General features: G+C 42.2%; 1 protein-coding gene across 1 annotated transcript in view; it reads left to right on the forward strand.

Annotated features, from left to right (window-relative positions):
• TBC1D9 (TBC1 domain family member 9) overlaps positions 1-18,218 on the forward strand; it is a 129,354-nt gene that overhangs the window by 57,467 nt on the left and 53,669 nt on the right. The window contains exon 3 of the mRNA XM_043485786.1: positions 11,412-11,530. Coding sequence (XP_043341721.1) covers positions 11,412-11,530 — 119 coding nt within the window. The remainder of the gene's footprint in view (positions 1-11,411; positions 11,531-18,218) is intronic.

Below are 18,218 nucleotides of genomic sequence, written 5' to 3' on the forward strand. Positions count from 1 at the left end.
TTAAGAGCTGAAGTTGCTAACTTAAAAAGGTTCCTTTCAGTTTGTAATTTAAAAATAAATTTTTTTTTTCCTGTTAGCTCTAAAGTTGATATTTGGTGGGACTGTCTGGCAAGAGCTTTTTAATATGCTCTTTTTTTGGGGGGGCGGGGGTTGCACCTTGAGGCTTGTGAAATCTTAGTTTTCTAAGCAGGGATCGAACCTGGGCTCTCCACAGTGTAGTGTGGAGTCCTAACCACTAATTTGCTCTGATTTTATGAGCCGTTGCTGTGAGAGAAATTTCAACAGAAGATTGTCTAACTCATTGCCCTGTAGAATCCATAGGATTGCAAAACCTCTGTTTTTATGCCACATGCCTTGTCAATCTTTGATTTGTGTAACATGAACTAAGGGCGCGTCTGCAATCAATGTCTTCCACTTTCTGTAGGAGAGTAGCTGTCTTAGTGGTAAATTCTAAGTCGTATGACTGTCTTAGATTTGAGCCACATGGAGCCAGGCAGGACCTAGTTTTATACCTTGTATGACTTACTCCAGTATAATGCTCACTCAGTCATTGACAGTATAAACAGAAAGAAGAGGGAAGCAAAAAACAGGAGGTATTTGTTGAAACATTGCTTTCAGATGCTTCTTTTTACTCTGTTCTATCATCTGTATGCAGATTGACTTGAAGAAATTGATTTATTATGTTTCTTTGGCACTGATACCTTTCATTTGGGAAGGGGAGCCAAAAACTGCCTAAATAATGACTTTTTCTTTTCACTGCCACTTCACAAAATGAAGCCACTGTTGTTTTTGGTGGATGTTCCATTGTGCCATCGATTCCAGCCCGCTGACTTGCATTTTGTTCTGTGGTTTGTGCAGTAACATATCGTTTTTGCTATTTATTTTTCCTTTTAAATTGGTTACTTTATTACTATTATTATTTTTTACTGAAACATGCAGCTGGCGGTGTCTTAATTCCCTGACCAGGGATTGAACCCAGGGCCCTGGCAATGAAAGCGCAAGTCCTAACCACTGACCACCGGGGAATTCCCTGCCATTTCTAAGAGCATAAAGGAAGTAGTGCCTTAGGAATTGGTCCAGAGTACTTTGCTGAACTGGTTATGCTCTGACAATCCTGCCTGTCTCCCACCAGTGAATGTGTATTTTACACTTGTGCTCTCACTGGGGCACTAAACAGCTTCAGGTGCTCCCCCAGCAGCTGGTGTCTTGGCCTTGGTGCCCCAGAGGCAGGAGAGAGCTCAGTCCTTTGCCCTCCTCAAACTTCAAGGGTCTTAAGCAGAAGGCAACCCATTTGGCTGTCCCCACAAGAAGAACTAAGGGCTTCCCAGGTGGTGCAGTTGCAAAGAATCCAGAAATACAAGAGACCTGGGTTCAATCCCGGGGTCAGGAAGATCCCTTGGAAAAGGAAACGGCAACCCACTCCAGTATTCTTGCTGGAAAATTCCATGAACAGAGGAGCCTGGTGGGCTACAGTCCATGGGATTACAAAGAGTCAGACATGACTGATCATGCACATGCACACGATCAGAACTGGGAGGTTCAAACAGTAAGAAACGTTATACAGCCTCATAAGAATATTCTGCTGTGCTATTTAGTTGCTAAGTCGTGTTTGACTCTGCAGCCCCATGGACTGTAGTCCACCAGGCTCCTCTGTCCATGGGATTATACTGGCGAGAATACTGGAGTGGGTTGCCATTCTCTTCTCCAGGGGATCTAACCTGAGTCTCCTATGTCTCCCGTGTTGGCAGGTAGATTCTTTACCACTGCGCCTCCTGGGAAGCCCTCCAAGCGAATATGGATGTATAGAATTGCAGATAATTCCAAGGCCCTGGGACGCAAGAGTTACAATTGGAGAGACAGAGGGAAATGTCGACAGTTCTCTGGGGGCACATCTGACTGTGCAGCAGGACTAACAAAGGGGATGGGGTGGAGGCTGTGTGCTTGATGGCATCTCGCAGATAACACAGCCCTGAATGGTGCCTTGATTCTCTGCCCATTGATTTAGTTTCCCTTTTCTTTACCATCTTAGAACCTCATCTGGGCCCACGTAGGCATTCATTTTCAGAACGGAAAGATAAGAGTAGCCACAACCTTGTCCAGGGCTCTGATTGTGACAGGGTCCAGAGGCAAAGTAAAGTGCCCAAGTTCACGTGGCCAGTTACAGCCAGTTGATGCAGAGCTGAGGTCACATTCTCAGCCCCCTCCACGCCCAGCCCAGGCCTTTTTAAATGCACCATGCTGGCTTTTATGATTAAACATTCTTTTAGTCAGCAGCTACTGAGACCTGGAGTTTAATGACAGGGTGCTAATTGGTTCTGCTTCTCCTATTTCTCTACACTAGATAGCAAAATGCTGGGTGATTTAGTTGCCTTTCACATGACATACATGTAATGTGGAGGTTGGTCAGTATTCATGTTTCCTTGGTCTGTGTACCTCAGGAACTATTCTTGTATCCTTGGGAACATAGCAGCTTAAATAAAAGAACTTACTTTTTATGTATAAGCAGTACATGTTTATTTCAGGAAATTAGAAAATATAGATAAGCAAAGAAAATAAAATATTAAAAAACAGTAATGCTGCTGCTAAGTTGCTTCAGTCAAGTCTGACTCTGTGCAACTCCATAGACGGCAGCACACCAGGATCCTCCATCCCTGGGATTCTCTAGGCAAGAACACTGGAGTGGGTTGCCATTTCCTTCTCCAAAAAAACAATAATACTGCATTATAAATCTTCACCTTCCAGATTTTATATGTATGTGTGTGTGTGTCTATATGTGTCTCTTTATACTTTTGTGTATTTATAAGACACAAATATGCATATGTATATATACGTATATACATGTATGCTGCTGCTGCTGCTAAGTCACTTCAGTAGTGTCCGACTCTGTGCGACCCCATAGACGGCAGCCCACCAGGCTCCTCGTCCCTGGGATTCTCCAGGCAAGAACACTGGAGTGGGTTGCTATTTCCTTCTCCATTGCATAAAATTTTTTTGTAAAAAGTGAAAGTGAAGTCACTCAGTCGTGTCCGACTCTTTGTGACCCCATGGACTACAGCCTACCAGGCTCCTCCATCCTTGGGATTTTCCAGGCAAGAGTACTGAAGTGGGGTGCCATTGCCTTCTCCATATACATGTATACATATGTGTATATTCATACATATATGTGTCTGATATACATATATGGATAGTCTTTGTATGTCAAGAAAATATATGTCTATCCTGTCAATTTTAACAGGTAGATAATATTTTATTGTGTATATAATGTAATTTACCTATCTAATGTGCTGTTTTTGGAAATCTAGGTTTTTTTCCCCTAATGATAACTGCATTTTGAAAAATCTTAGTATCCTCAAAACCAAATATTTCCACGTTCCTCTAATTATCACTTTAGGATAAATTTATAGAAGTAGATATGCTGAATCAAAGAAGGCTTTTAGTGTCATTAGCCTGGTTGTCCTCCAGAAAGATAGCCATTTACATTCTGTCCATCAGGTAGGAGAGGACCTTGGCATTTAAGTAAAATAAGCAAAACAATGACATCAACCACTGATTCTTACTGCCCAGGTTGAATGAGTTACCTGAGCCTCTTTTCTCAAGTGATGACTGAGCTATGAGCACACTGTTAGGACCTGTGAGAGACTGTAAGCAGAGTTATGTAAGAAGCTTCTAATAGTTAGACAAGGATTGCTAGGCTTGCTTTACTTCAATCATATGTGCACTCTCCAAACATAATGGTGTCAGGGCCAGAGAGATGTGTGCTGCATGTATGCTAGTCAGGCAGCAGTTCAGCAGCTGGTTTTTAGTGCTCTGACATCAGAAATGAGAAGTATCTTCAACATCAAAATATCTTCTACATCACATTTCAAGATGAGATCTTTGTGTTTTCTTGCTTATGATGGTAATAGCAAAAGTAGCTGTTCAGTGCTTTGTATTGATGTATTCTAGACCTGGGCTAAGGACTTTGCACGTATTATTGTCTTTAATCTCCAGCACAAGCTCCTATGGTAGGTGTTGTTACCTCCATATTACAGATGAGGAATCTGAAGCGCAAAGAGGTTAAGTAACTTTTCCATGGTCACAGAACTTCTGTTTGGTATGGAGGGATTTGAAACCAGGTGTACTTTTTTGACATCAAAGTCTGTGGTCTGAGCTATTATGTAATATTGTCTCGCTGATAATCAGGCTCCAGATAGTCTAACCTCTAGGGATATTTAGCCTCACTTCTAAAATATGTCAGTAGGTGGAACTGTAGCAATTAAGAGCAAGCATTTGGGGGCAGAAAAATCTGAATTTGATTTCATAGGATGTGGAAGCCTCAGCGTCCTCATCTATAAAAGGAGGGTAATTGGACCTACTTGTAGGAGTGCTGTGAGATTCCATGTCTATAGTGAAATCGTGGCACCTGGTCGTGGTAAATAAGCACAAATAAGTAATAGAAAACACATCATTATCACTGTTTACCTTGTTTGAAATTTTAGCTTTAATATTGGATGTAGATTTCTTAAGTTTTCTTTAGTGTTGGCATATAATCAATTAACAGAATTGTGATAGTTCAGGTGGACAGCGGAGGGACTCAGCCACACATACACGTGTCTCTTCTCCCCCAAGCCCCCTCTGCCATTCAGGCTGGCATGTAACATTGAGCAGAGTCCCTGTGCTAGACAGCAGGTTCTTGTTGGCTATCCATTTTCAATACAGCAGTGTGTACATGTCGATGGAGGTGGGTTTTTAAAACATCAATTTCCCTTTTGTTTCTAAAACTGGTCAAATCAGTGCACTATTTTGGGGTTGTATCTCTTGCCCTCTCCAGATGCAGGTTTGTCCTTTTTCTGGGTGTAGGTAGTACATTGGTGGCTTTGTAACTTCTACAGAGACAGCAAGTGTCACTCAGGCATATTGGGTATTATCCTTTACTTTATTTTGTATTTAATTACAACATTATCATCTTTGGGGCTAAGGTTGCTTGTGTCTGAGGCCATAAAATAGATGGTTCCCTTTCACCTTTATTTAATTAGCTTCAAGCACTATTCCTTTGAGAACTAGACCAGTTTTGGGATCCAAGCAGCCAGTTCCGGTATCTGAAAATACTAGATTGGTTGCTTTTTAATCCCTGGGAGGTTTAGTGAGTTTGTTTTGCTTGGTTTTGTTTTCTGCCGTGTCACAAGAGGTTTTTATTTTTGCTTAGACACATACATATATATATGTACACGTGCATACATACCCTCTTGATCAGAGGAAATATACTATCTGAGGTATACTTGAATTCAGGTTTTTAAGTCAGTGCTGCAGTCCCAGAACCCAATTTTGTTAATATTAGTCATGCAATGCAGAAGATATCCACTGAATCGCCATCAGTGAAGTCTTACTTAAGTAAATTCTTAATCCTCAGAGGCCAGATACAATTGAATCCATTTTGTCCATCTTAATACCTCTGGTTTTTTATTTTAAGTGGACTTCCTATACTCTGAGGTACATCTCAAACCAGATGAGAAATAAGACTAGGCTGATTCAGTATTTTCCGTCATCGTAGGTAGTGTTTAAATTTTGCCCAGATATACACACGGGGCCTGTGCCTAGTATTCTGAAAACAAAACACAGCCCTGCAAATGGTAAAGATTCTTACTTATCCAAAATTAATTTCTAAATACTCTTAAGCCCCTCAAGTATTGATCCAGTTTTTCCCATAGCAAAAAGCTTTATCTTGGGTTTCCTGAAGGCTTCTCCTGCCCGACACAGCTTTCTTTTTTGTTTCAGCTGATTGCACATCGGGTCAGCTTGTTCCTGCTGTATCTCTGTTGAAGCAGCCTTGCCAGAAAGTCGACTGCCAAGCCCTTCCTTTCTCTTCTGAGCGCCTAACACATTTTGCCCAAACGGTTGGGTAAATAGACCAGCCCTCTCTCAGAGTCATGGCAGAAGAGCTTCCGGTTATCTCACTTTAGACAGTAACAGAAGCAAAGTTCCAGGCTCTTAAACATTGTAGCCCTTGTGCTAACTTTCTTGAGAAATGAAAGAGCCCTATATAAGGAACAGTCAGGATTCCAGCATGTTTCTCTTGGAGTCTCCCTCTTTCCTAAAGGGTGATCTGGCAACAGAGTCAGTTGCTCTTAAACTGTTAGCAGGACATTTGCTCTGTGATCTCTGAGCAGTACCCTTTGTCTCAGTTTGTTCTGAGATGGGAAGTGGACACCTGCTTTCAGAGAGAACTTTTATTTTATTTATTTATTTTTTGCTTCTAAAAACCACTTTATTTTTTGTTTGTTTTTTTATTTTTTTTTTCCATTTATTTTTATTAGTTGGAGGCTAATTACTTAACAATATTGTAGTGGTTTTTGCCATACACTGACATGAATCAGCCATGGATTTATGTGTGTTCCCCATCCCGATCCCCCCTCCCGCCTCCCTCCCCATCCCATCCCTCTAGGTCTTCCCAGTGCACCAGCCCTGAGCACTTGTCTCATGCATCCCACCTGGGCTGGTGATCTGTTTCACCCTTGATAGTATACTTGTTTCAGTGCTCTTCTCTCAGAACATCCCACCCTCGCCTTCTCCCACAGAGTCCAAAAGTCTGTTCTGTACATCTGTGTTTCTTTTTCTGTTTTGCATATAGGGTTATCGTTACCATCTTTTTAAATTCCATATATATGCGTTAGTATACTGTATTGGTGTTTATCTTTCTGGCTTACTTCACTCTGTATAATGGGTTCCAGTTTCATCCATCTCATTAGAACTGATTCAAATGAATTCTTTTTAATGGCTGAGTAATATTCCATGGTGTATATGTACCATAGCTTCCTTATCCATTCGTCTGCTGATGGGCATCTAGGTTGCTTCCATGTCCTGGCTATTATAAACAGTGCTGCGATGAACATTGGGATACATGTGTCTCTTTCAGATCTGGTTTCCTCGGTGTGTATGCCCAGAAGTGGGATTGCTGGGTCATATGGCAGTTCTATTTCCAGTTTTTTAAGGAATCTCCACACTGTTCTCCATAGCGGCTGTACTAGTTTGCATTCCCACCAACAGTGTAAGAGGGTTCCCTTTTCTCCACACCCTCTCCAGCATCTATTGCTTGTAGACTTTTGGATAGCAGTCATCCTGACTGGCGTGTAATGGTACCTCATTGTGGTTTTGATTTGCATTTCTCTGATATTGAATGATGTTGAGCATCTTTTCATGTGTTTGTTAGCCATCTGTATGTCTTCTTTGGAGAAATGTCTGTTTAGTTCTTTGGTCCATTTTTTGATTGGGTCATTTATTTTTCTGGAATTGAGCTGCAGGAGTTGCTTGTATATTTTTGAGATTAATCCTTTGTCTGTTGCTTCATTTGCTATTATTTTCTCCCATTCTGAAGGCTGTCTTTTCACCTTGCTTATATTTGATTGGCATCTTTAGAATGTGCCCTGTCCGCTGGGGGAGGAATTCAGCCCTGCCTTCTAGGTAGGCGTCCTTGTATTTCCTGTCTCCAGAGCCTGGAGCCTTAAACACCTGTCCTCATTTATTTTGTGTGCCTTTAGCAAAGTGATCAGAGAATATGGTGCATTTGCAGAGTAAATATGAATGTAAAAGGTATATTTCTCTTCCTCTCCCTGGCAAATGTCTGTTGGGTATGGATCAGAATCCATAGTTAATTCCTGAAACTACTGTTGGCTGATGGCATCTGTGTCTTTTTCTTTTCTCATTTATGCTGATAATGGTTTCTTATAATGTTGTACACAGTTCTTCCTTGTCTACAACCCTGTCTTCTGAAACTTTGTAACCTTAGGCCTGGATATAGCCAGAAGAAACCTGAAACCTCCTTGGTAGCACAGAAGCAGGCCCAAAGCATTGCACAAAAAACTGAAGACCTAAAGATGCTGAGATTGGAATTGAAAGAGACACGTGTACCCCAGTGTTCATTGCAGCACTGTTTGTAATAGCTAGGGCATGGAAGCAGCCTAGATGTCCATCAGCAGACGAATGGATAAGAAAGTTGTGGTACATATACACAATGGAATGTTACTCAGCTATAAAAAAGAATGCATTTGAGTCAGTTCTAATGAGGTGGATGAAACTGGAGCCTATTATACAGAGTGAAGTAAGTCAGAAAGAGAAACACCAATATAGTATATTAATGCATATATATGAAATTTAGAAAGACAGTCATGACGACCCTATAGGCAAGACAGCAGAAGAGACACAGATGTAAAGAACAGACTTTTGGACTCTGTGGGAGAAGGCAAGGGTGGAATGATTTGAGAGAATAGCATTGAAACATGTATGTTACCATATGTAAAATCGATGAGCAGTACAAGTTTGATTCCTGAAGCGGGGCACTCAAAGGTGGTGCTCTGGGACAACCCAGAGGGATGGGGTGGGGAGGGACGTGGGAGGGGTTTCAGGATGGGGGACACATGTACACCTGTGGCTGATTCATGTGGATGGATGGCAAAAACCACCACAAAAACCTCCAATTAAAATTAATAAATTAATTTAAAACAAAAAAGAAAGATACTGAGATTTGCCGTCTCAACACTTCCTCTATAAAGGGAGCTGTAAGTGGCTGGTGATGACTCCAAGAGGCCAGGCTTTTCATGTGATAGTGACTAGCATGAGAGAAGCAACAGGAGATGGAGGAACAGAAGCAGCGGTGGGGGGTGGAGAGGGGGACATCGGTGATGATCACAGACAGAACTGGGGGAACTTACATCCCAGGCAAGGAGAAAAAGCCAGGGGTGAGAGTGGTGTTAGGGGGTGGCATGTGGAGGTTGCGGAAATGACGGAACGGTGAGGCAGACTGATGAGCAGGAGGTCCTAGAGCAGCAAAGAAGGCAACAGATGGGGAAACAACGTGGGTAGAAAACCTGAACTTCGATATATAGGCGTGCTCAGATGGCTGCTTAAACATGGGGTCAGTCATGAAGACCTTCATGTAACACCCATGAAAACTGGAGGTAGACGTGGACGTTTGTTGAATGAGTGCATTTATGCATATACCATTTCCACCGTGGCTCTGGTGTGTGTGTGTGTGTGTGTTGGGGGGTGGTAGGGTGCACACAAAAACTGCAGGCAGTGTGTGCAAAGGTGAAGGCACACCCGGTCTGCCCTGGGCCTTGCGGCTGATGGGTTCTATGCAGGATAACCAAGGAACAGTGAGGCTGACTTGCGGTCAGCTGCCACCACAGCGTAACAGGGACTCTCAGGTCAGGTACCTGTGCTGGTAAAGGGCAGCGCAGGGCGGTATACCAGTCCACAGGCAGACTGTCCCGGCTGAGCCGAGGGACCTGTGCAAACCAGCCTGTAGAAGGCACGTCTGCTATTGACATAGGCAGGGGCGGAGGAGAGGCAAAATCAGAGGCTGGGAATTGCGCCCAGGGGGGTCTGCAGAGTTCTTTGGTCCCCTGGATCCCCAGAAGTGCCTGCGTCCTGAGGTGCGGATATCTAACAGTTGCCAGCGGGTGCAGATGGGATGGCGGGGGTGGGCACGTGGCCAGCATCGACTCTGGATTGGGCTCTGTCATTATCGCCCAGCCATCCGCAGCTGGGGATGCTGGTGACCTGTTTACAGGCAAGGAAGGACACAGTATATTTTAGAAAGTTTTCCAATGCCTATTTAAAATTTTAAGGTCTAAAATGTCTTAAAACTCTCTGGCTAACTCCAGAATGACTCATTTCCAACATATTCCAAATGAGCATTGTATTTTGCATTTGGACAGTGTTTTCTACTTTACAAAGTGTATCTATAGACATTATTCCATGTGATTTTTTTTTATAACATTTCTCTTAAATGAATAAGGTTTTTTTTTTTTTAATTTGTCTCCATTTTTATGTAAAGAGTTTGAGACAGAGAAAGATGAAGCAGACCGTCTAACGGCATCCAGTCGGCTGCTGGGGAAAGGGCGGGGGACCCAGGTTTCATGAGTTCCAGCTCTTGCCATGACAGCGTAGTGCAGCGTCATCACTTTTCCACGTGCTTGACTGTGACTGGAAAGAGTGAGCCGTGGAAAGGGCCTGTGAAGAGCTCCAGACAGTCTCTTCCTTCGTGTTTCCATAAGACTGCCTCCTAACTCAGAGATTTATTCTTCATCCTCTACAGAAGCATTCCATGTGGGCAGTTTTGGTGTTCAGGCTCAGAGTAAAAGAAAATGAATGTGGGTTTGTTTTGGTTTTGCCTTTCCTCGACCAGTGGATCTGAAAACCCTCCAAGTGTGAAAGTGTTAGTCGCTCAGTCATATCCAACTCTCTGCTACCCCATGGACTGTAGGTAGCCCCCCAGGCTCCTCTGACCATGGAATTCTCCAGGCAAGAAAACTGGAATGAGTTGCCACTTCCCTCTCCAAATGTGCCTCTTATTCCCCAGGAGATTTTAGTCCTGTTCCTCACAGTTCTGAGTATCACTGTGGACACATTTGTATCTCTTGCTTTTCCCTCGTATCTCTTGCTTTTCCCAGTCAGTTACCAGAGTGAAATTCTGAGATATATGCAGTTACTGGTGACAAAGAACAGAGAGAAGCTGTTTTTAAGAAATCAACTAAAAGATAACTTGGAAATCTTAAGGAGACATCTGAAGGAGTGAATCAGTAGAGTTGCAAAATCTTTCTTTAATTCTGGAACGAATAGTACATACAATTTATAAATAAGGATAGCTTCTAACAAACTGTTTTGCAAGGTCATTAACAGTCGCGGGCAAGAAAAAAATAAAAGAAGGGAATTTGTTCTAGTGTCTTGACAGTGACATTGGGTTGGCATCCCTGTTTTGCCCTGCAGTTGTGGACAGAGATCAGGGCGCCTGTTATCTACTCTCCCAGGCTTAGGTTGTTTCAGTTTGCAGGTTGGCCGGCGAGATGACTTTCGCTTCTTGTTTCTGACTTGGATGGAGGCTCTGAGGATGACCTCATCCCATTACAACTCAGAGGAACTGTGCTGGTGAGAACAGGGCTGCTATTCCCTAGTGATAGTCCATTTTCACATCTCATTCATAATTGAAGGGAGGGAGGATCATTTTTTGCCCATTATAGGCAGTGATTACATCAGATCTCCAGGGGCATACCAAAGGCCTCGTATTTTTGCAACTTAACAACTGTAACCTAGTCTCCTGACAAGATCCACCTTCCCTTGAAAAGTGCAGATTGCAGGAGGGAGTAAAGAGGATAGGGCTAAGTTCCCAACCCAGAAAAGTGAACGGGAGAAACGTTGCTGCCTTCCCACCCTAAAAGACTGTCACCAAAGTTTCTGGACTCACCTGCTCAGATGTGACCACACACTATACTTACTCTTGGATTTCTGATACATCTTTCAGAGTCTTCTGTGTGACTTGCTCTGACAGAACGTATTAGCAGGCAGAGCTGATGGCAGTACATAGGGATGGAGTGAGCTTGGTTTGAAAGTATCGTTTACATGCTGACGTTCATTATTACCATTTTATGTTTGTACAGGTGGTTCCAGAAAAGAAATCACTGAACACTGGGAATGGCTGGAGCAGAATCTGCTGCAGACACTTTCCATCTTTGAAAATGAGAACGATATCACCACATTTGTAAGAGGAAAAATACAGGTAGTGCTTTATTTATTTTATGTATTTATTTTTATTAACATATAATTAACTTGCCGCACTGTGTTAGTTCTAGATACACAACACAGTGATTCAGTATTTCTTAAGTTAGTGGAATTTAAGACAACAACTTTTCACTGGGAAGAATTTTAAACTTACAGAAAAATTGCAAAAGCAAGAAGTGTGTAAAACATACCTGGAGATCCTTTACCCACATTCTTCTGTTATTAACAGTTGACCACATTTACTTTATCATTTGTGGGAGACATTGAAAAGCATCAGTAAGCTTAGAAAACATGACAGCTTCCAAATTAAAAAATATATATTCTTGAATAATGGAGAGCTTTGCTGATAAAACCAATCAGATTTGATAAATCTTCCTTTGGTTTGAGTCATGTGTCTGAATTTCTGGAAAGTAATATAAGTGGGGGAGTCTGAGGACTCCTAATTTGATCCTATAGGAGGGGCTGGGTGAAAGGGGGCCGAGGTTGGTGGGGAAACAGAGGCAGGAGGGGTCTTCTCCTTCCAGGAACCACTGCTGAGCTTCTCAGTTACCTTTTCATTGTTGTTGTTGTTCAGTCTTTCAGTTGTGTCCAACTCTTTGCGACCTCATGGACTGCAGCACGCCAGGCTTCCCTGTCCTCCACTATCCCCCAGAGTTTGCTCAAACTCATGTCCATCGAGTTGGTGATGCCATCCAACCATTTCATCCTCTGTCTCCCCCTTCTCCTCCTGCTCTTAATCTTTCCCAGGATCAGGATCTTTGAGTCAACTCTTTGCATCAAGTGGTCAAAGTATTGGAGTTTCAGCTTCAGCATCAGCCCTTCCAGGGAATATTCAGGACTGATTTCCTTTAAGATTGACTGATTTGATCTCCTTGCAGTCCAAGGGACTCAAGAGTCTTCTCCAACACCACGGTTCAAAAGCATCAATTCTTTGGCACTCAGCCTTCTTTATGGTCTAACTCTCACATCCGTACATGACTACTGCAAAACCATAGATTTGACTGTGCAGACCTTTGTAGGCACAGTGACGTCTCTGCTTCTTACTATGCTGTCTAGATTTGTTATAGCTTTTCATTGTCCTTCCTCGAGTGTTACTGTCTTTGGGAAATAGGTGCAAATCAAAAGTGGTAGGAAGAACGTTAAGAGAAATAAATAAATAAAGCAGGAGCAAATTCGCGGTCAAATAGCCATTCTTTTTACCATTTTCATTACATCAAAAATGTCAGATTTAATTCCCCTGAAACCAGTTATGAGAAAGGAATTTCTATTAATGCAATTATGTGTGAAAATCATTCATGTGCAAATAGAAGGTTTAAGCACCCACAGATTGTCCAGTAATGAAGGGAACCAACACATTTATTTGTTTTGCGACCTAATTAACTTTTAAAAATTATAAATGTTATAATTAACTGCAGAGGTAACCATAATCCAAACACCATAGATAACTTTTGTTTTTTTCTTTTTAGATTTCTTGTATGTGTATTTATCCTAATAGAAGTCTGACTATACATATAACTTTATCATATCTTTTTTCTCTGATATCTACTATATTGTTGTATAACTTTAGCTGTTATTATAATAACTGAATATTACTCCATAATTGACCTTACTGTTCCTCCTTATATAAGTCCCTAGCTTTTAGACTAGTGGGAGTCAGGTACAGACAATAATACAGTGAATTCTGCTGTTCATATGTAACTTTTCTTATAGTTTTTCTCCTTATCAGGATAGATTACAAAATGTTGGTTAATGGATTAAGTAAGTTTAAATGCTTTTAATGGACGTTAATAGATATGGTCAGTATGTTAGAATCCCTGTGTGATTATACTGTTGCTTGCTTTCAGCATTATAATTGTTTAAGTAGTTTTGCAAATTTAGTAAGTAAAAGTCGGTGTCTTATTGTTTTCATTTTTCTGTCTTTGATTATGAGTTTGAATATTTTTTCATGTTTGCTAAGTTAACGTTCCCCTTTTTATGAACTACCTGTCAATGTCCTGGGTATTTAAATTTGTATTGGATGTCCTGAATATTTGGATTGTAGCAATTTTACAAAATTACATGGAGCTATTGCCTAGAACAGGGGTGACCTATTTCATACTATGTAGAACCTATAGAACAAATATACCCTGGTGGCTCAGTGGTAAAGAATGCACCTGCCAATGCAGGAGATGCGGGTTCGATCCCAGGGTCAAGAAAATCCCCTGGAGGAGGGCATGGCAAACCAGTCTGATATTCTTGTCGGGGAAATTCCATGGACAGAAGAGTCTGGCAGGCTACAGTCCATGGTGTCGCAAAAGAGTCAGACATGACTGAGCAACTAACCAGCAAGAACGACATAGAACATACAGGAAGGACATCATAACATCCCTTTGTTCCATCATCTGGTCCATGTGGCTAAAATTACAGTAATCTGAAGAGATTCTGCATTGTGAACCCTCTTTTTTTTCTTGAAGTTGGGAAAGTTAAAAGTGGAACTTTAGGGATTATCACCTTATTGTTGAAACTAGTTAGTGAGGCCTGGTCTGTTGATATTCATGTGTTTTAGTGATGTTTTTCACCTCTTTGTCCTTATAAATCCTCTCATATTTAAAGGAATTTTTCTTTTTAAAATTTCAATGAGCATTCTAGATATGTAGTACTTATTAGTTCTTTAGATAGCATGAAAAAGTGAAAGTGTTAGTCTCTCACTCATGTTCAACTCTTTGTGACCCCATGGACTGTAGCTTGCCAGGCTCCTCTGTCCATGGAATTCTCCAGGCAAGAACGCTGGAGTTGGTAGCCATTCCCTCCTCCAAGGAATCTTCCCAACCCCAGGGATCGAATCCGGGTCTGCCGCATTGCAGGTAGATTCTTTACTGTCTGAGTCACTAGGAAAGCCCCTTAGATAGTGTAGTTTGAATTAATGTTCTTCCTCTCTAAACATATGGGTGTCATTTGGTTTGTTCTACATTGGTCTTTTCTAGTATTCTTCTGGCTTCAGGTCAGAACCTTGCTACAGGAGAGTGGACATTAGGCTTGGGGGTCTCCCTGCTCACTCAGAGTTGATTGGCCATTGGCATTGCCTAAGGACCCAACTGCAACTTCACGTTAGTTGTTTTCATTCTGTCCCTTTCATCTATTCACTCATTCATTTCCTTTTTCATTTTTACATATTTTTGGCTCCCCTTCTGTGAAGGCATTGATAACTTTGAAGTGTCATATAGGTCCAATTTCTACATCTGTGTCTCCATTCCTGCCCTGCAAGTAGGTCCATCTGTCCCGTTTTTCTAGATCCATGTGCTATGCTGTGTTTAGTTGCCCAGTTGTGTCTGACTCTTTGCAACCTCATTAGCCTGCCAGGTTCCTCTGTCCATTCTCCAGGCAAGAATACTGGAGTGGGTTACCATGCCCTCCTCTAGGGGATCTTCTCAACCCAGGCATTGAACCCAGGTCTCCCACATTGCAGACACATTCTTTACTGTCTGAGCCACCAGCGAAGCCCAAGAATACTGGAGTGGGTAGCCTGTCCCTTCTCTGGGGGATCTTCCTGACCCAGAAATCAAACTGGAGCCCCCTGCATTGCCGGCGGATTCTTCACCAGCTGAGCTACCAGGGAAGACCTTAGATTCCGTATATAAGCCTTAATATACGATATTCACTTTTCCCCTTCTAACTTACTTCACTCTGTATAACAGACTGTAGATTCATCTACATCATGGCAAATGACTGTATGTTTCTTTTTATGGCTGAGTAATATTCCCTTGTGTATATGTATTGTGCATCTCCGTTACCCATTCATTTGTCAATAACCTAGAGGGGTAGGACAGGAGGGTGGGAGCAAGGTTCAAGAGGGAGGGGGATGTATGTATCCCATAGCTGATTGGTGGTGTTGTACTGCAGAAACTAACAGCCTGGTAAAGTAATTATACTGCAACGGAAAAGAAAGACGTGTCACAAAGGCTGCAGATACATTTGCCAGTGTAACAGGTGTTTTCATCCATCTTCTCTCTGAACGGGGTTCTCCTCCTCCCCACCCAGACGTCTAGGGCGCTCATGCTCCCTGCTGGTTGTCTGCGGTTCCTTGGAATAGCACGCCACCAAAGCCCGCTTACCTCCAAAGCAGGTCCAAAACATGTCTCCCCTGGCTTCCACCGAAGCAGCATCTCTATTCTCTCGGTGGAGCGGTACCAAAAGTAACCAGAGGGGACACCCTTATCTTAAGAGACTCTGAGGGAAGCACATTGCTGCTTCCAGTGCCATTCAGCCCTCCCACGAAACAGAGCAGGAGTCGGCAACTTGGTACTTAGTTTTCCAAATTGGTTTTGCTAACTCTTAAACAATTTTAGACTTAGAAATCTGTGATTCTGGAGGTCACAATGAAAACTAAGATAGGGCCCCTTAAGATACATGTTTATTTGGAAAGACAACATGTACTCTTTTTTTTTTTTTTAATCTTATTTATTTATTTTTGGTTGCACTAGGTCTTCATTGCCGTGTGTGGGCTTTCTCTAGTTGAGGCAAGAGGGGGCTACTTGTTGTGGTGCAAGGGCTTCTCATCGCAGTGGTTCCTCTGGTTGCAGGGCATGGGCTCTGGGTATGCGGGCTTCATTAGTTGTGGTGTATAGGCTTAGCTGCCCCTTGGCATGTGGAGTCTTCCCAGACCAGGGATCGAACTGGTGTCCTCTGCATCGACACTGGACCTCCAGGGAAGTCCCAACATATACGCTTCGAATAATTTTTTTTTACTATTAAATATCTCTTAGGTGCTAGCTGCTGTTGGTAAAAACTTTTTGAGACATTCTGTTTGAAAGGCATATTTAGTGGTTGGGGGACATATACCCAAAATACTTTCAGCCAACATAGAAGTTAAGAGAACATAGAGACAAGAATGCTAGTGCTTATGCCGGACTGGGTTAGTTTCATAGAAAATGTGATATTTACACTGAACCTGGAAAGGTTGATTTGGGCAGACCAAGAAGGGGTTCTTTGTCACAAGATGAAGATTGGATTTTTCGCCTCTTACACTGATAGACTGTGGACATTTTCATGGTGGAGATGCTGTTGTCAAATCTCTGTTTCAGAAAGTAGCTGTACAGAATATATCACAGTATAGAAAGTCTCCTGATGGCATGCCCGTTGGGAAGCCACTGCAGTAATTCCTGGACTGTGCAAAGGCACTAAGAGGTGGCTTCTTATCAGAATAGGCTGAAGACTTGTCCAGGGTTGTGTTTGCTGCTATGGTTGTTGTTTACATGTTTGTTTTTCACTAGCATTGAATGGTGATGGAGAGGGTGGAAGACAAAGCCCTCTCCCCCTTCCCTCCTGCCATCAGTCCTTAGTACCACAGCTGCAGGCTACTGGAGCGGACAGTCTGGCAGTGAAAATAAAATTCAGGACATCGTATGTATTAAAACATTTCAATACATTAGGCACAGAGGATCAATAGTACATAATGTGAGGAAGAAGAGTTATAGTTGGGAGAAGCGTTTGTAAAGAGGTGGGAATTAGACTGTATTTTGAGATTAGGTAGGATTAGTGATGGGTGATACAGCAGTAAAGAATCTGCCTGCCAATGCAGGAGACTCAAGAGGTGAGGGTTTGATCCCTGGGTAGGGAAGATCCCCTGGAGGAGGAAATGGCAGCCCACTGCAGTATTCTTGCCTGGAAAATTCTATGGACAGGGGAGCCTGCCAGGCTATAGTCCATGGAGTCACAAAGAGTTGGACATGACTAAGTACACACAGAATTAGTGAAACAGTCTTACTCTAGATTTTATGCGCTCAGAATGACAGGACCACAGGCAAGAAGGTGGAAAAGCATACAGATGACATATCCAGGCCCTGAGTGTGCTTTGGATCTTGTCAGAGGCAGTGCAGTGAGAGCAAATGTTGCAGTGTTGGTTGGATCAAAAATGTGCATGGTCTAGAATATTGGATCTTACATGGTGATTGTAGGGAAACAGAATTTTGATAATAAGAATTTTGTAGTTATAGTAAGTTTGGAGAAGATATATTTGTAGGGAGCATCCAGAATTCACTGGAAGCCCAAAGGCAGGAATTCTAGGTATGAGGCTGTCCAAATTCACATGGATCTGCAGACATGGATCAAAACCCCAGACATTCATGCTCCAGAGCTCATGTTTATCTCACCCTACCTTGTGAACAGAGAAAATGGAGATGAGGTAAGAGGGATTTGGTGATTACAAAGTCAAAGGTGGAATTCCAAGGAACATTTTTTCTTAGGAGATATATGTAGAAGCCATTTATCATTGAATTATGGAGGAACTGGGTAACAAACAGCCCCTCAAGCTGCTAAAATGATTAAGCAGTAGGTTAAGCCAGTTACTTGTCTTGCAGAGATCTTATTTCCTGTGCAACTGACCAAAAATTGTGTGTCTTATATAATTTCCACTCCAATATTCACCTCTTGGCTGCTTATGTGGTGGCTTGTTCCTTTTATCCAGGTTCCTGATGTTTTTCATGGCCGAGAGACGGTGGGTCTGTGGCTAATGTCAATTAATGACATGTGTTTTGGTCTTTCTTTCCTCTGCATTGATCTATGTTGCTGTTAGGAAATCTTTTAGTACATAAATGCTGCTTGTTAATTGGCTTAGGTTTGGGGAGTTGGCTTCGAAAATAATTCAATTTTTTAAAGTGTCCCTTAGAAGAAAAATTTTTCCCTTGCCAGTGTGTACATCACATGGAAAA

This window comes from Cervus canadensis, chromosome 1 (assembly GCF_019320065.1).
Source record: "Cervus canadensis isolate Bull #8, Minnesota chromosome 1, ASM1932006v1, whole genome shotgun sequence".
Classification (NCBI taxonomy): domain Eukaryota; kingdom Metazoa; phylum Chordata; class Mammalia; order Artiodactyla; family Cervidae; genus Cervus; species Cervus canadensis.